This window comes from Enhydra lutris, unplaced genomic scaffold (genome assembly GCF_002288905.1).
Source record: "Enhydra lutris kenyoni isolate GAN:26980312 unplaced genomic scaffold, ASM228890v2 scaffoldscaffold39, whole genome shotgun sequence".
NCBI lineage: Eukaryota > Metazoa > Chordata > Mammalia > Carnivora > Mustelidae > Enhydra > Enhydra lutris.
The window spans coordinates 21,109,806-21,125,046 of record NW_019154123.1 but is presented as its reverse complement, the minus strand read 5'-3'; the positions used below and the strand labels follow the sequence as shown (position 1 = coordinate 21,125,046).

The 15,241-nt window shown below is 35.3% G+C and overlaps 1 protein-coding gene across 2 annotated transcripts in view; it reads left to right on the top strand.

Moving 5' to 3' along the window:
• The window catches only part of LOC111155088 (centrosomal protein 70), a 74,759-nt gene extending 64,716 nt beyond the window's left edge, over window positions 1-10,043 (top strand). For both annotated transcript variants that reach the window (XM_022515136.1, XM_022515137.1), the window contains exons 14-18: window positions 3,773-3,919; window positions 4,099-4,267; window positions 5,207-5,321; window positions 6,537-6,616; window positions 9,374-10,043. In XM_022515136.1, coding sequence (XP_022370844.1) covers window positions 3,773-3,919; window positions 4,099-4,267; window positions 5,207-5,321; window positions 6,537-6,616; window positions 9,374-9,435 — 573 coding nt within the window. In that variant the 3' untranslated portion in view covers window positions 9,436-10,043. The remainder of the gene's footprint in view (window positions 1-3,772; window positions 3,920-4,098; window positions 4,268-5,206; window positions 5,322-6,536; window positions 6,617-9,373) is intronic.
• The last annotated feature ends 5,198 nt before the right edge of the window (window positions 10,044-15,241 follow it).

Here is a 15,241-nt window from a genome sequence, read left to right as displayed (position 1 = left end):
GTGGCTTAAGCCTCGGCCTTCGGCCCAGGTCATGATCTCAGGGTCCTGGGATCAAGCCCCGCATCAGGCTCTCTGCTCAGCAGGGAGCCTGCTTCCCCCTCTCTCTCTGCCTGCCTCCCTGCCTACTTGTGATCTCTCTCTCTCTCTCTCTCAAATAAATAAATTTAAAAAAAAATAATAATAAAAACATACCTGTAATTGATGAAAGAATCTTCTCATTCGCCTAATTTCTTCTTCCCTTTTTATATAGGGATCAGATAGAGCTATAAAATAGAAAACATTTTAATTGAGTGATAGTGTTAGATTAATATACCTATCGTATAGACCTGAGTCTCTTCAGTTTATATCTTAGCAGAAGGTAAATAATTAGTAGTTAATTATGTAAACCATGGTTAATTATGTAAATCCAGTCACCGCTTGCCAGGGGGTTCTCCCAGTAGGAGGAAATGGTGCTAACCCCACTTTAAAAAGATTTATTTATTTATCTTAGAAAGCACAAGTGAGCAAGTTGGGGGAGGAGCAGAGGAAAAGAATCCTGGAGCAGACTCCCTGCTGAGCGCGGAGCCCAGTATGGGGCTTGATCCCATGATCCATTAAATCATGACCTGAGCCGAAACTGAGAATCACGCACCTAACTGACTGAGCCACCCAGGTGCCCCATCATGCTAATCCCGCTTCAATTCCTCTCAAAGAAGATGGGCTAGAACATGCCCAGCCTTCCCAAGAGAAGGTGAAAGACTAGAAGAGAAAGGAGACAAAAGAAAGAATCAAATGAATGGATAGTTACTGATGATTTACTATGTTCAAGGCATTGGGGAGGTAATCAGAAAAGACGAACATGGGGCGCCTGGGTGGCTTAGTCAGTTAAGCATCCAGCTCCTGGTTTGGCTCAGCTCAGGTCATGATCTCGTAGTTGTGGGATCAAGTCCCTCATTGGGCTCTGCACTCAGCATGGAGTCTGCTTCACATTCTCTCTCCCTCCCCCTCTGGTTCTAACCCTGCTCATACTCTCTCTGTCAAATAAATGAAGTCTTTTTAAAAAAGGAACACAAGATTAAGACTAATTGTAGAGACAAAACTTACTAAAAAATACGAGATAAAATTTAATCATTCAAGATCTCATTAGAAGAAATGAATGCTATAAAAACAGCCCACGAAAGGGGGCACCTGGGTGGCTCAGTCTGTTAAGTGTCTACCTTTGGCTCAGGTCATGATCCCAGGGTCCTGGGATTGAGCCCCCTATCTTGCTCCTTGCTCGGCGGAGAGCCTGCTTCTCCCTCTCCTTTGTTGGCGGAGAGCCTGCGTCTCCCTCTCCTTTGCCCCTACCCCTGCTTTCACTCTCTCACTCTCAAATAAATAAATAAACTCTTAAAAACAAAAACAAAAACAAAATGGCCCATGATGAAGAGCCAAGTGAATGAGGTAGATGACTTGTGCTCCACATTCTGGACAAGAAAAGCTTTACTAGTGGTGGTAAGTTCTTGCTACTGTATAGTAGCAAGACTCTAGAAGACGACAAAGAGAGTAAACTCTGTAATTAGAATATTCTGAGGACCCCTGAGAGGAATTTAGTGGCTCTGCCACTGAAGTAACTCATCAATTTTAGGCAGTGATTCAGATATTTATTATTGCACAATCAGGATCCAAACTGAGAAACTACGTAAGTTCTTTGTGGCCTCATATGGAAGGTTATCTATATTGTAGTAGCCTTTAAGGTTGGGACAGCCATCTTCTTAGATTAGTTTTTTTCTCAGGTTAGAGTTGGCTTAAAAGAGAAGGATGGGAAAAGCAGAAAGAGCTGTCTGCTTTCTTCCTTCGGTCTTCCCAGGAAGTTGAGCTAGATATTGCTTTCCCAACCCAGTATGCTGTTGTACCTTGTGGCTTTCCCATTCCGCAGTGCTCCAGGGGCCTGCTGTAAAAAGACAGGACATTGGTTGTACATCTACATCCCCACAGCTGAGCAATGTGGAGAACATAGGAGACCCTTTTTTAGATTTTTCAGGGCTTGATGGACTATGCTACAACCATCCTGTCACTGCCAAGTAGACCAGAACAGTTCTTTATCTTAACTATCTAATACTTTATTCCCAAGAAAAATTTATATTTGGTGTGCTTTTCACTGAAGACCATTTCTTTATAATTGTACCTTGTTGATGGTGCATTGGTCAGTTAAAGTATTTATGCTGCAACTTCCTGACTTTTTCAAATTCTAATGGCACTTATTGTTTAAAACATTCATTTGATACTGATGTATTGCCTAGAATTGCTGAAATAGTAATTGCCTTCTTAACAAATGAGAGGTAACAGATATCAGTATGTAAGGTTTGGGCATTCACTGGAGAATGATAAATAAGTTGAGGACAAAAATAAGGAGTTGGAAAAAGAATTTCCTGTACTTCTTTCTGTATTTTAGGATTGCACTATTACAGTAACCACTAGCCACATTTAGCTTTTGATCACCTAAAATACACTAGTCTCAATTGAGATGTACCATAAATTTAAAATACCTACCAGGTTTAAAAGACTTAGTATAGAAAAAAATAAAATATTGATTATGTATTAAAATGATAATATTTGGATATAGTGGATTAAACCAAATATATTATTAAAGTTAATGCTACCTATTTCTTTTTGCTTTAATTGTGGGTACTCAACAATTTAAAATTACCATGACTATAGTGGTACTTTAATAAGCAATGTAATGGGACAGATGGTAGCTATACTTGTGATGAACATAGCATAATGTATAAACTTGTCAAATCACTAAGTCATATATCTGAAACTAATGTAACATTGTCAACTATAGTATTAAAAACATAAGTAAATAGAATTACTCTGACTTACATTTCTTTTGGACAGCGGTGTTCTAAAGGGCCAAGCACTGTGCCATGCACATAGCAGATGCTCGGTAAATGTTTATCAGTTGACCAGTTTTAAACTTCCAGTAGCTTTGTCCTTTGTGCACAGCTTAAAATTAATTAGGAGAACCTGTCTAGGTCAAAAGGATTAAATAGGCTGTCACAAAGATTAAGTAAAATTAATTTAATTTAGAATCTTTTTAACTAATTATTTTTTCAAATTAAAACCTGCCTAGAAATAAATGCTATAATAGATGAATATTGAAAACATTATCCTAAGTGAAGGAAAGTCAGTTACAAAAGGCCACTTACTGTATAATTCCACCTTATGTGAAATGCCTAGAATAGGCAAATCCATAGAAACAGAAAGTATGTTAGTAGTGACCCAGGTGCTGGAGATAGGAAAGAATGGGGAATGGCAGTAAATGTATATGGGATTTCTTTTTGTGGTGATGAAAATGTTCTGAAATTAGATAATAGTGATGGTTGTACATCTCTCTGTAAACTGAATAAAGTTACTGAATTGTGCACTTATAGAGAATGAATTTTATGTGAATTATATCTCAATAAATCTGTTATAGAATTATTCAAGGCCAAAATATAAAGGATAAGCTTATTTTTTATCCATCAACAGTCCAAAAATAATTACTTAAATAACATAAACTACTAATAAATAATATCATTACTTTAAATATCCAGATTTGAGATAATCAATATATCATGTTTTTTGAAGCCCTATATTTACCTGGAGAAAACAAATTTAATAGACTCTTTCTAAACTGGCAATGGTAGTCAAAAAAATACTGATGATGGTTTATATATATTAAGCCTGCCTGAATAATTATATTTTATTAGCATTGTTACAGAAACTTTTTTAAGGTCAATAATACCATGTTGTTTCTTTTGTTATAAAGGATTTGTATAAGTCCTTGAAAATACTATCTGCAGAACTGGTGCCTTGGCATAATTTAAAAAAGCAGGATGAAAATGAAGGTATCAGAATTGAAGATCTGTTGTTTATAGTAGATACCATGTTAGAAGAAGTTGAAAATAAGGAGAAGGTAATGCTTAATACTTATGTAAATGTTCACTAAAATTTTAATGTAATCTTATCTTAAAAACTGATAGTGAAATAGATATTGACTTTATTCTACTAAGATTCTTTTTCTCTTTTTAAAGTTTTTATTAAAGTCTTGGGATATTTTAACATGTGAATGGTTTCTCCCTCTCTTTTGGACAGGACAGCAATGTGCCAAACTTAAAAACTTTGCAAGCTATTGTTTCTCACTTCCAAAAGCTATTTGATGTGCCTTCTTTAAATGGAGTCTATCCTCGAATGAATGAAGTTTATACTAGGCTTGGAGAAATGAACAATGCTGTGAGAAACCTCCAAGAACTCTTAGAATTAGGTGATGACTTTTGTCCTTTCTGGCCCCTGTTTAAGAATAATTCCTAGAGGCGCCTTGGTGGCTCAGTGGGTTAAAGCCTCTGCCTTTAGCTCAGGTCATGATCCCAGAGTCCTGGGATTGAGACCCGCATTGGGCTCTCTGCTCAGCAGGGAGCCTACTTCCCCCCTCTCTCTCTGCCTGCCTCTCTGCCTACTTGTGATCTCTGTCTGTCAAATAAATAAATAAAATCTTAAAAAAAAAAAAAAAGAAGAAGAAGAATTATTCCTGGGTTGCCTGGGTGGCTCAGTGGGTTAAAGCCTCTGCCTTTGGCTCGGGTCATGATCCCAGCGTCCTGGGATCTGCCTGCCTCTCTGCCTACTTGTGATCTCTATCTGTCAAATAAATAAATAAAATCTTTAAAAAAAATTTAAAAAAAGAATTATTCCTACTAAATAAACAAAAAGTAGGTTAAAAAATTGAAAAGTAAAAAAACTGAGGATAATTAAAGCATAAAATATTTGATTTAATGATGATGAAATTCTCTTTTAAAATATCCTTTTAGGGACACTTGGGTGGTTCAGTCATTAAGCATCTGCCCTTGACTCAGGTCATGATCCCAGCGTCTTCCCTGTTTGGTGGGAAGCTTGCTTCTCCCTCTCCCACTCCCCCTGTTTGTATTCCCTCTCTTGCTATGTCTCTGTCTCTCTTCAAATAAATAAATAAAATCTTTTTTTTTTTTTTTAAAGATTTTATTTATTTGACAGAGATCACAAGTAGGCAGAGAGAGAGAGGAGGAAGCAGGCTCCCCAAGGAGCAGAGAGCCCGATATGGGGCTCGATCCCAAAACCCTGGGGTCATGACCTGAGCTGAAGGCAGAGGCTTTAACCCATGAGCCACCCAGGCGTCCCAATAAATAAAATCTTAAAAAAAATAAAATATCCTTTTCTTTCTGTCTTTCAGATAGTTCATCCTCATTGTGTGTGTTGGTGAATACAGTTGGAAAATTGTGTAAACTGATTAATGAGGATGTGAATGAACAGGTTATGCAGGTATTGGGACCTGAAGACCTCCAAAGGTATTTATTTTAAAAAGTATCTTCCACAATGCTTGGATTGGTGAAATTAAAGACTTTCAGAACTTCATAAGTTATTTACCTTTCCTGTTTGGGATAGCATCTTTTAAATAATTTGACAATCTAAAATAGTCTCACACCTTACTGATGGAGAGAATGCCAAGCATTTTCAAGATAAAAAGAGATTATAGGGCCTGTAAATTTATATAGGGTGAGTCAGGACTCCAGCATTATTGCTATAAGCCTGTACCCAAGGGAAAGTATATATGGAGAAAGTCATACCTCGTTAGCAATTTCATGTTAGTGTTCAGAATATATAAACAAGTCCTATTTTTAGTACACTACCATAGATCACTTAGTAATTGCTAACAGTGTATTATTTGATTAGAAGATAAATGTTAAGGAGTTTTTTTTTTTTTTTAAAAGCTAGTCATCTCTAAAATAAAACCTGATTTTTAAAAAAATATGGAAACATAGTTATACCTAAAGCAACTCTTCCACCCCCCCCCAATTTTATATTGTAACATATATACATATACCACCTATTCCACATATTCTGCAGGTTCTCTAGGAAGATCTGGCACTTGAGTTTTCTGATACTTGATGCTTTTAAAAGGAACATATATCTCACTATCGGTCTTTTTCCCCTTCCCACATTTACACTGATGACTGATACTTAATGTTTAATAGAATACGGGATATAAAAAACAATTTTTAGAAAATGTTAAAAAGCAAGGTCTCTTGGGGCGTGTGGGTGGCTCAGTCAGTTGTGTCTGCCTTCCGCTCAGGTCATGATCCCAGAGTCCTGGGATCGAGCCCCACATTGGGCTCCCTGCTCAGCAGAGAGCCTGCTTCTTCCTCTCCCTCTGCCTGCTGCTCTGTCTACTTGTGCTCTCTATCTCCCTGTCAAATAAATAAATAAAAATATTTAAAAAATAAAGGAAGGTCTCTTAAAAATTCTCAAGCTTTCCACATTAGGAATGTTAAATAAATATAACTTTGGAACACATGTTTACACTGATAATAAGAATTTTTTTTTAAAGAAAAGTGGTATTAGATGAACAAAGACCTTTTTAAAAGGAAGGATTGCAGTAAATGATTATTAAATTTATATTGAAATTAGGAAATTTCTTTCCATTTTGAAAATATTTTATTTCAATCAGATATAAGAACCTTAAGTTGGAAATTCAGTGTCAACTGTGCATTTTTCTTTAAAAGCATTATCAACAAACTGGAAGAACATGAGGAATTTTTCCCAGCATTTCAGGCATTTACTAATGATCTACTTGAAATCTTAGGTAAGATCTTTGTTGGTAGTGGTTAAATTTCGAGTCTTAAGATGTCAGTGGGTTTGAGAGATGAGTGTTCCTTAGTCGCTGTATTAGTGCTTTTACCTAGAGTGTTTTGGTAGAAGGGGTCTAAAAACCACTAAAAGTTCTGGAAGTATACTGCTAACTTGTAATTAGAGTTGGTTGGGGTTGGTCTATAAAAAAGAGAAGCACATAGCCTTGAAAGAGCATAGGGCTGCCTTTATTTTGAAACTGTAAAATGAGAAATGGTATTACTCTGGCTAGGTCCAGTTAACCCTGACTCTGGCATGGCCTAATGAGAAATCTTTGTAGGATTTATGATTTTGAAGGTGTTTAGTTTGGTTTTTTTTTCTTCCCTTTTTTTAAAGATAGAACTTACCTACTGTGTTTTTTTAAATATACAAATTAAATTTCTTAGGTGATAAGAAGTAATCTAAAGTAAACATCTGTAGAAAAAAAGAAATTAATAAATCTGTAGAAGGGAGAAGATACATTTGTATTCTTGGTCAGATTGAGGGTTTTATTATTAGTATTATCTTTTAAAAGGGAAAAAATGTAATTTGCTTAGGAATCATAGGCAAAATAGTGACCCAAGGCTCTTATTATAAGTGTGATTATATATGGCTATAAAAGTAATTTATCTTACTATTAAGAACACTTTAAGGTTTAAAGTGATTTATTCACTGATGAATTGTTTTTTCTAAATAATTCAATTGAAAGATTTTTTTTTTTTTTTTTTTTTTTTTTTAAGAATGCCTCCTTGACATAGGAAATTAAATTAGAAGAGGAGGGGTGCCTGGCTGGCTTAGTGGGAAGAGCGTGCAGCTCTTGATCTTGGGGTTGTGAGTTCAAACCCCACATTGGGTAGAGAGCTTACATAAAAATAATAATAAAATTAAATTAGAAGAGGAAATGAGGTTTAGTAGAAGATAAGGGAATGAGTAAATTAAAATTTGGTAAGAAGACGAATAAATGAAAAGAAGCCTCTGACTAGAATACCTGCCCTGGTAAACATAAAGGAAGTTTTGTGGCCAGTTTTATGTAAACTGTGGAAGCAAGGGGGGCAGTGACTGTGCATTAGGCATGTGCATATGTTTGAAAAGATCATAGCAAGGGGAAATGTAATTTGAAAGCTAAACTTAAAATGAGACATGAAATTATAGAAATGTGTTGCCTCATATCCCTAAGACCCTCATTTCATAAAATAATATGATTTTACATGCTTTGGGATAGCAGTTAAACAGGGAGGTTCTTCTCATTAATAAACATTTTTAATAGGTGCTCAGGTAACACTTATTTTAGAATCCTTCTACAGAAACTTCCTCTCAGATATTGACACTCAGCATGGTTCATGGGGGATCATTTAGTTCAAGAAGCCATGTCTCCCTGCATATGAGCTCTGTATTTATGTCACAGTTGAAATTCTGGAATTAAAAATAATACTTAACATTGGGAAAGTTAAATCTGTCTGGCAAACATAACTATGTTTATTATTACTAGATGTCATTTTAAGCATCAACTACAGAGTGTTGTACTGAATACTAGATGTGGAGAAGGACTTTGTTGTTCTCATATAAGGGGTGTGATTAGCTGAGAATATTCTCATATTAGCCCAGATCCTTTTCAAGTTTCATTTATAAGGCAGATACCTCATTTAGTGAGAATACAGGTGTGATTTCAGAATGGGGTTCAGGGAATAACTTGATCTTATTATGATGCAAGGTGTGAATCAAATTTTCTGTTGTAGATTTGCTTATATTTTTTTCTGATATCTTGACACTTTGTAAGGCTCTAGATAAGTATTCTGACTGAAGTCAGGAGCTTGAGTAGCATGGGCTATATGTTTAGGTTAAAGGAAAAGCAACCAAAATTCAGCTAAACCTGGAAGAAGAGAGGTGGAATCTAAGGAAGCATGTTTTATATAGAGGAAAATGAGTTTATAAACTGTGGCCTCTCAGAATAAGGTAGAAAACAATGGTAAGAATCTAGAGAACTTGCCGCTCTCACTTGTAGGGTTGGAGCCTAGATAATGAGAGAAAAGGACCTTGTTTCTCCAGTGTCCAAAAGCTTACAGACAGTGAATTTAACAGGCTGAGTGTAAGAAGGCAGTTTCAGAAAGAGAAATCAAATTCACAAATAATCTGGCAGAGAAGAACCTGAACTAGTTGATCTGGTAAACTGGACCAGCCTAAGCTCTACAACACGTTGCATCCGAGATTTGTACTTTGCCTCACACTTTTTACTAGGTAGATGTCTTTCCTCCTAAAAAGGTAGACCTATGAATGATCCTGCTAATGAGAAATTTTTCCAGTAGAATTAAGGAGAGGACTACCTTCTGTGAGAAGAAATCGTTAAGTGCTCAGATGGGACCCAGAAGAGAGACAGCTTTTACCCAGGATTTCACCACGGAGGCTCACCCATGTAATTACATAGATTTAAAGCGGCAATAACATCACAAACGTGGCCAGTAGGATTGCTTAATAAGAGCACACTGCTAATGAGATTAATATCAGAGTCAGAGGATACTTGAAGGTATATGGTAGCTTTACAAACAGATGTCCTGTGAAGCATCTGTGTCTGAATCAGTGACACTCTTATCATCACTATTAGAGAAAAATTTCACGTGCATTAAAGTGCTAGTGTTTTCTTTGCATTTGAGATTTGCTTTGCTTAGAAATTCTCATTTCATCTGAGCCTATCACTAGATAAAGCTACTCTTTCCTTATTCTTGTTTTTCTGTTACAGAAATTGATGACTTGGATGCCATTGTACCTGCAGTAAAGAAATTAAAAATACTTTCATACTGAAAACAAATCAAATCATTTTTACTGTGTAAATTGCATTCTTAATATTCTGAGTATTTTGTAGGATCTTGCTTTGAGACAAAGGTTATAAATGTATTTACTCTCAGAATTCATCCCCTTCTTAGTATTGGGTCCTTCCCATCTATATTTTTATTAACTTTGAGATTCTTATATAGAAAACATTATAAGCTAAAGTGGTAAGCATTTCTTCAGTGCTTTAAGACTTTTAAAGTGTAGTGTATGAGTAAAACAGAAACTCAGGTTGCAGATAATAAAAAGGTTGTGTTTAGGTTGAGGGTTTAGTGACCTTTTTGATTCTGGGAACAAGGATTGCCAGTGGCTCTCTTGAATTCAGCCAATAAGAACCTCTTGCTTTCCTGGCAAGGAAATGGCACATTCTATTAAGATATCCCTCAGGGCACTGCCTTTTCAAAGCAGGAGGAAGAAAAGGATGAAGGAAAAAATGTTTTATCATTGTGTTAGGATAGGAAATGAATTATGAGGTAATATAAATAAACAGATAGTAGTCTCTCATTTAAAATATCTTTTTACAATCTTGATGTAATATACTTTTTATAAGGACATGAAATCTTAAATAAAGTTTTTGTGAAGAATTTCCAAATATAAGTGTCCTCAGTGACTTATTTATATTATGCACAAATAATGAATCATATTTTCTTACAAGGCTGAGCCTTGCTGCATTTTATTTTATGTAAGAATACTTTCCTTGCTGCTTTCTGCTGCTTCTCTGTTCTCAATATTCAGTCTGATTTTTTAAGGGACCAATGTTACTACACCACCCCCCCCGCCATTCTTTTATAAGTAGCAGGCCTAGGCTTTTTCTAGATTTAAAATTCTTTAAATTGTTTTGCTAGGCTGCAGTTATATTTCTAAACTCTAGCCCAGAATTTGTGAAAGAATCTGTGTCTTTGAGGGTTAAGTAGAAAAAGTAATTGGATACTCAATAATGTAAATACTCTGAGTTGATTAGATTACTCCAAGAAATTGCTATGAGGCAGTTGGTAAATCTAACATTATATGAAAGGAAGAAATGTAATTTAAAAATTATGTTAATTTAAATTTTGTTAGCTAGTTTAAGAGCCCCTGCTTAGCTCTTAGTTTAAACCAGGTTTTCAGACTCTTCCTCAGAGGCCTCAGAGTTTTTTTGGAGGGTCACTGGAGGAAGAACTGCAGATTCTGTCAGATATACTTTTATCCAGTTTTAATTATTGAAAATATAAGTACTGCAGTTATTGTTTAGCTCTTTTTTAAACATTTTAATTGATAAATAATTGACTAATAAGCTGTATGTATTTAAACTATACAATTTAATAAATTCTAATACACACACATACATACCTATGAAACCATCACCACAATCAAAATACTAAACATACCTTATCTCTCCAAAAGTTATCTCTTTGCCCTTGGTAATCCAACCCAGCACCCTCCTACTCCTAAGCAACAACTGATCTGCTCTCCGTCACTATAGACTCATTTGCATTTTATGGGATTTCATGTAAATGGAATCATACAATTGATTTTAAAAAGCTATTTTCTTTTTTGGTCTGGCCTCTTTCCCTCAGCATAATTATTTTGAGATTTTTGCATGTTGTTGCATTTATTAACAGTTCATTTCTTTTTATTATTATATAGTAGTCCATTGTATGAGTATACCACAGTTTGTCTATCCATTCACTTACTGATGGAAATTTTAGGTATTTTGAGTTTTTTACTACTACAGGTAAAATTGCCATAAAGATTCATGTTGTTCAGATCTTTGTATGGACATATACCTGATATCCAGTGTCTTGAAAATTGTTTCATATACTTTGTTCTTTGTTTTGTTTGGGTTCTGGTTGGTACGGGTAGAAGGGTAAATTTGGTTTCTTTTACTACATCCTGGGAGTGGGAGTTTGGAAATATTAAGTCTGAAAATATATAGTTTCTTGGATGGTCTCTTCATTATTTTTTTCTAATTTTATTGCTTCGTAGTCAGAGTTTTGGTTTTGGGTTTGTTTGGTTTTTTTCTTTTTTTTGCATCAAGTCTTTGGAATGTGCTGAGACTTTCTTTGTTATTTTCTATGTGAAGAAATTTATACATATTCTACATGTTGCTTTTAAAAAAAAGCCTCATCTCTATTTGATATATACTGCTAGTAAATTGTTTAAATCTACTTCATTTCTGTCAATTTTTTTGTCTTCTTGATTTGTTAGTTTATTGGAGATACTGAAATTTCTCTGGATTTGTCAAATTTGTTTTATGTATTTCAAACCTATTTACATATACATATAAATTCATAGTTGATAATATCTTATCAATAACTCTTGCTACTCATGCATTTCACTTTGCAGGTTTGTCCTTTTAATTAATAGCTATTGGATATTTATTTTCCTTTTTTATTTATTTACTAATTTTTTAATTGTAAAACATAACACATGCTAAAAATGGTATAAACCACAAATGTCAAGTATGATGAATGATTATACGTGAGTACCCATGCAACAATCAAAAAAATAGAACATCACCAGCACTCCAAAATACAACCACCATGTCCCTTCCCCCAAAGGGTAACTATTAGCTTGACTTAAGTTTAGTCTCTTCCTTTTTTTTTTTTTTTAAATATATAAATAGCTTTACCATTTTTGTGTATGCCTATACCAGGATAGTTGAGTTTTACCTGCTTTTGAACTGTATAAAAACAGTGAATCATGTTCTTTTTAATGTTTGTTCTTTGGTTCAATATTATTTTTATACTATTGATCCATGTTATTGTCTGTTGGTCCAGGTTATTTTCATTGGTGTCTAGTATTCCTCTATGAATATTACACAGTCCATTTGTCTGTTCTGCTGGCAATTGATATTTGGGTTGTTTCTTGTTCCTGTCTGTTGTGAGCTGCTGCTGTTATGTATATGCATCCTTGTACACTTGTGTGCAAGTCTTCTGGAATCAATATCCAAGAAGTATAATTGCTGAGCCCTAGAGGAAGACACTTAGTGTATACTGCCACAGAGGCTATGGTAGCTTGGGGGTTGTACATTGTGGCAGTTTTGATAGGGAATGCTTACCTTCAACTTAAGAAAATGCCAAACTATTTTCCAAAGTGATTGTACCAATTTATACTTCCACCATCAGTGTGGTGGTGGAAGTATAAATTTTTTCCACATCCTGACCAATTGTTGGTAAGTCAGATTTTTAATTTTTGCCATTGTAGTGTATAGAGTTATTATTATGGTTGTAATGTTTATTTCTGTGATTGCTAATGAAGTTAAGCATCTTTTCCTTTGTTGGCCATTTGTATTTCTTTTTTGAAGTGCTTAGATATGTCCTTTGTTCATTTTTCTGTTGGACTGTCTTTATATTGATTTGTAAGAGTTATATATTTTGGACATGAGCCATTTGACAGTTAAATGTATAGCAAATGGTTATTGCAATTCTGTGTCCTCTTTCCATTTTCCTATATAGTTGACTGTTGAACAACATGGGGGTTGGGGATACCCCCCTGCCCCCCATGTGGTCAAAAATCTGTGTAGAAGTTTTGATTCCTCAAAAACATAACTACTAATAGCCTACTGTTGACCAGAAGGAAGCCTTTACTGATAATGTAAGCAGTCAGTTAACACATATTTAATATGTTGTATATATTCTATACTGTACTCTTATAAGAAAGTAACCTAGCGAAAAAAATGTTAAGAAAATCATGAGGCTCCTGGGTGGCTCAGTGGGTTAAGCCTCTGCCTTTGGCTCAGGTCATGATCTCAGAGTCCTGGGATCAAGCCCCGCATTGGGCTTTCTACTCAGCAGGGAGCCTGCTTCCCCCTCTCTCTGCCTGCCTCTCTGCCTACTTGTGATCTCTCTCTCTCTATCTCTGTCAAATAAATAAATAAAATCTTAAAGAAAAAATGTTAAGAAAATCATAAGGAAGAGAAAATACATTTATACAGTATACAGTGTACAGTATTTATAAAAAAAAAAATCCACATGTAGGTAGACCCATGCAATTCAAACCCATGTTATTCAAGGGTCAACTGTAGTTTCTTTTTATGAACTGAAGAACCCAATTTTAGTATAGAGATGTATGGTCTTTTTGTTTATAGTTTAGTGCTCTCTGTCTTATGAAATCTTTCCCTAGTCACAGTTGTAAAGTTATTCTCCTATATTATCTTATAGTTGTACAGTTTTGCCTTCTCACATTGAATCTAATCACCTGGGGTCATTTTTTTTTTTAATGAAAGTAGAGTTGGCATACAGTGTTACTTTGGTTTCAGGTGTACGACATAGGGATACAACAAGTCTAGGCATTATAATATGCTCACCATAAGTGTAGATGCCATGTGTCGCTATACAGTGTTATTACAGTACCATTAATTATATTTCCCATGCTGCACCTTTTATCCCTGTGACATACACATTCCCTAACTAGAAGCCTGTACTTCCTACTCTCCTTCACCCATTTTGCCTATCCCCCCAACACCTCTGCACTCTGGCAACTACCTGTTCTCTACTTATGGATCTCTTTCTGCTTTTTTTTTTTTTTTTTTGTCCCTTTGTTTTGTTTTTTAGATTTCACATAGAGGTGAAATCATATGGTTTTTTTCCTTCCTCTGCCTCAATCGTTTCACTTATCATAATAACTCTTTTGGTTCATCTTTGTTGTCTCAAATGGCACAATCTCATTTGTTTTTATGGCTGAGTAATATTATATTGTGTCTATATACCATATATACCATTTATCAGTGGGCACTTGGATTGCTTTTTTTAAAATTTTGCTTTTAATGATTGTAAATAATGCTACAGTAAACATAGGGGTACATATGTCTTTTCAAATTAGTCTTTTCATTTTCTTTGAGTAAATACTCAGTAGTGGATTTACTGGATCATATGGTATTTCTGCTTTTAATTTTTTTTTTAAAGATTTTTTATTTCTTATTTTATTTATTTATTTGACAGATGAAGATCACAAGTAGGCAGAGAAGCAGGCAGAGAGAGAGGAGGAAGCAGGCTCCCGGCTGAGCAGAGAGCCCAATGCGGGGCTCGCTCCCAGGACCCTGGGATCATGACCGAAGGCAGAGGCTTTAACCCACTGAGCCACCCAGGTGCCCCTCTACTTTTAATTTTTTGAGGAACCTCAGTGACTGTACCAACTTAGATTCCCATCAGCAGTGGACAAATGTTCCCTTTTGTCCACATCCTTGCCAACACTTATTACTCTTTTCTTTTTCATACTAGCCATTCTGATAGCTACAAGGTAGTATCTCCTTAGAGTTTTGATTTGCACTTACCTGATGATCAATGACATTGAGCATCTGTTTTTTTTTTTTTTTTTTTTTTTTGAGTAATCTTTGCCCAACATGGGGCTCCAATGCATGACCCTGAGATCAACAATCACATGCTCTACTGACTAAGCCATCCAGATACCCTTGATTTTGAGCATCTTTTCATGTGTCTGTCGGCCCTCTTCATGTCTTCCTCAGAAAAATGTCTGTTCAGGTCCTCTGCCCAATTTTTAATCAGATTATTTGTTGTTTGGTGTTAAGTTGTATAGGTTCTTTAGATAATTTGGATATTAACCCCTTACCAAATATATCATTTGGAAATATGTTCTCTCATTCGGTAGGTTGCTATTTTTTGTTTTGTTCGTGGTTTCCTTTGCTGTGCAAAAGCTTTTTTATTTTTTATTTTCATTTTTATTTTTAAAAAAAATTTATTTTGAGAGAGAGAAAGAGTGAACTTGCAGGGGGAGGAGAAAGAGACAGAGAGGGGTAATCTTAAGCAGACTCCATGCTGAATGCAGAGCCCAGCACAGA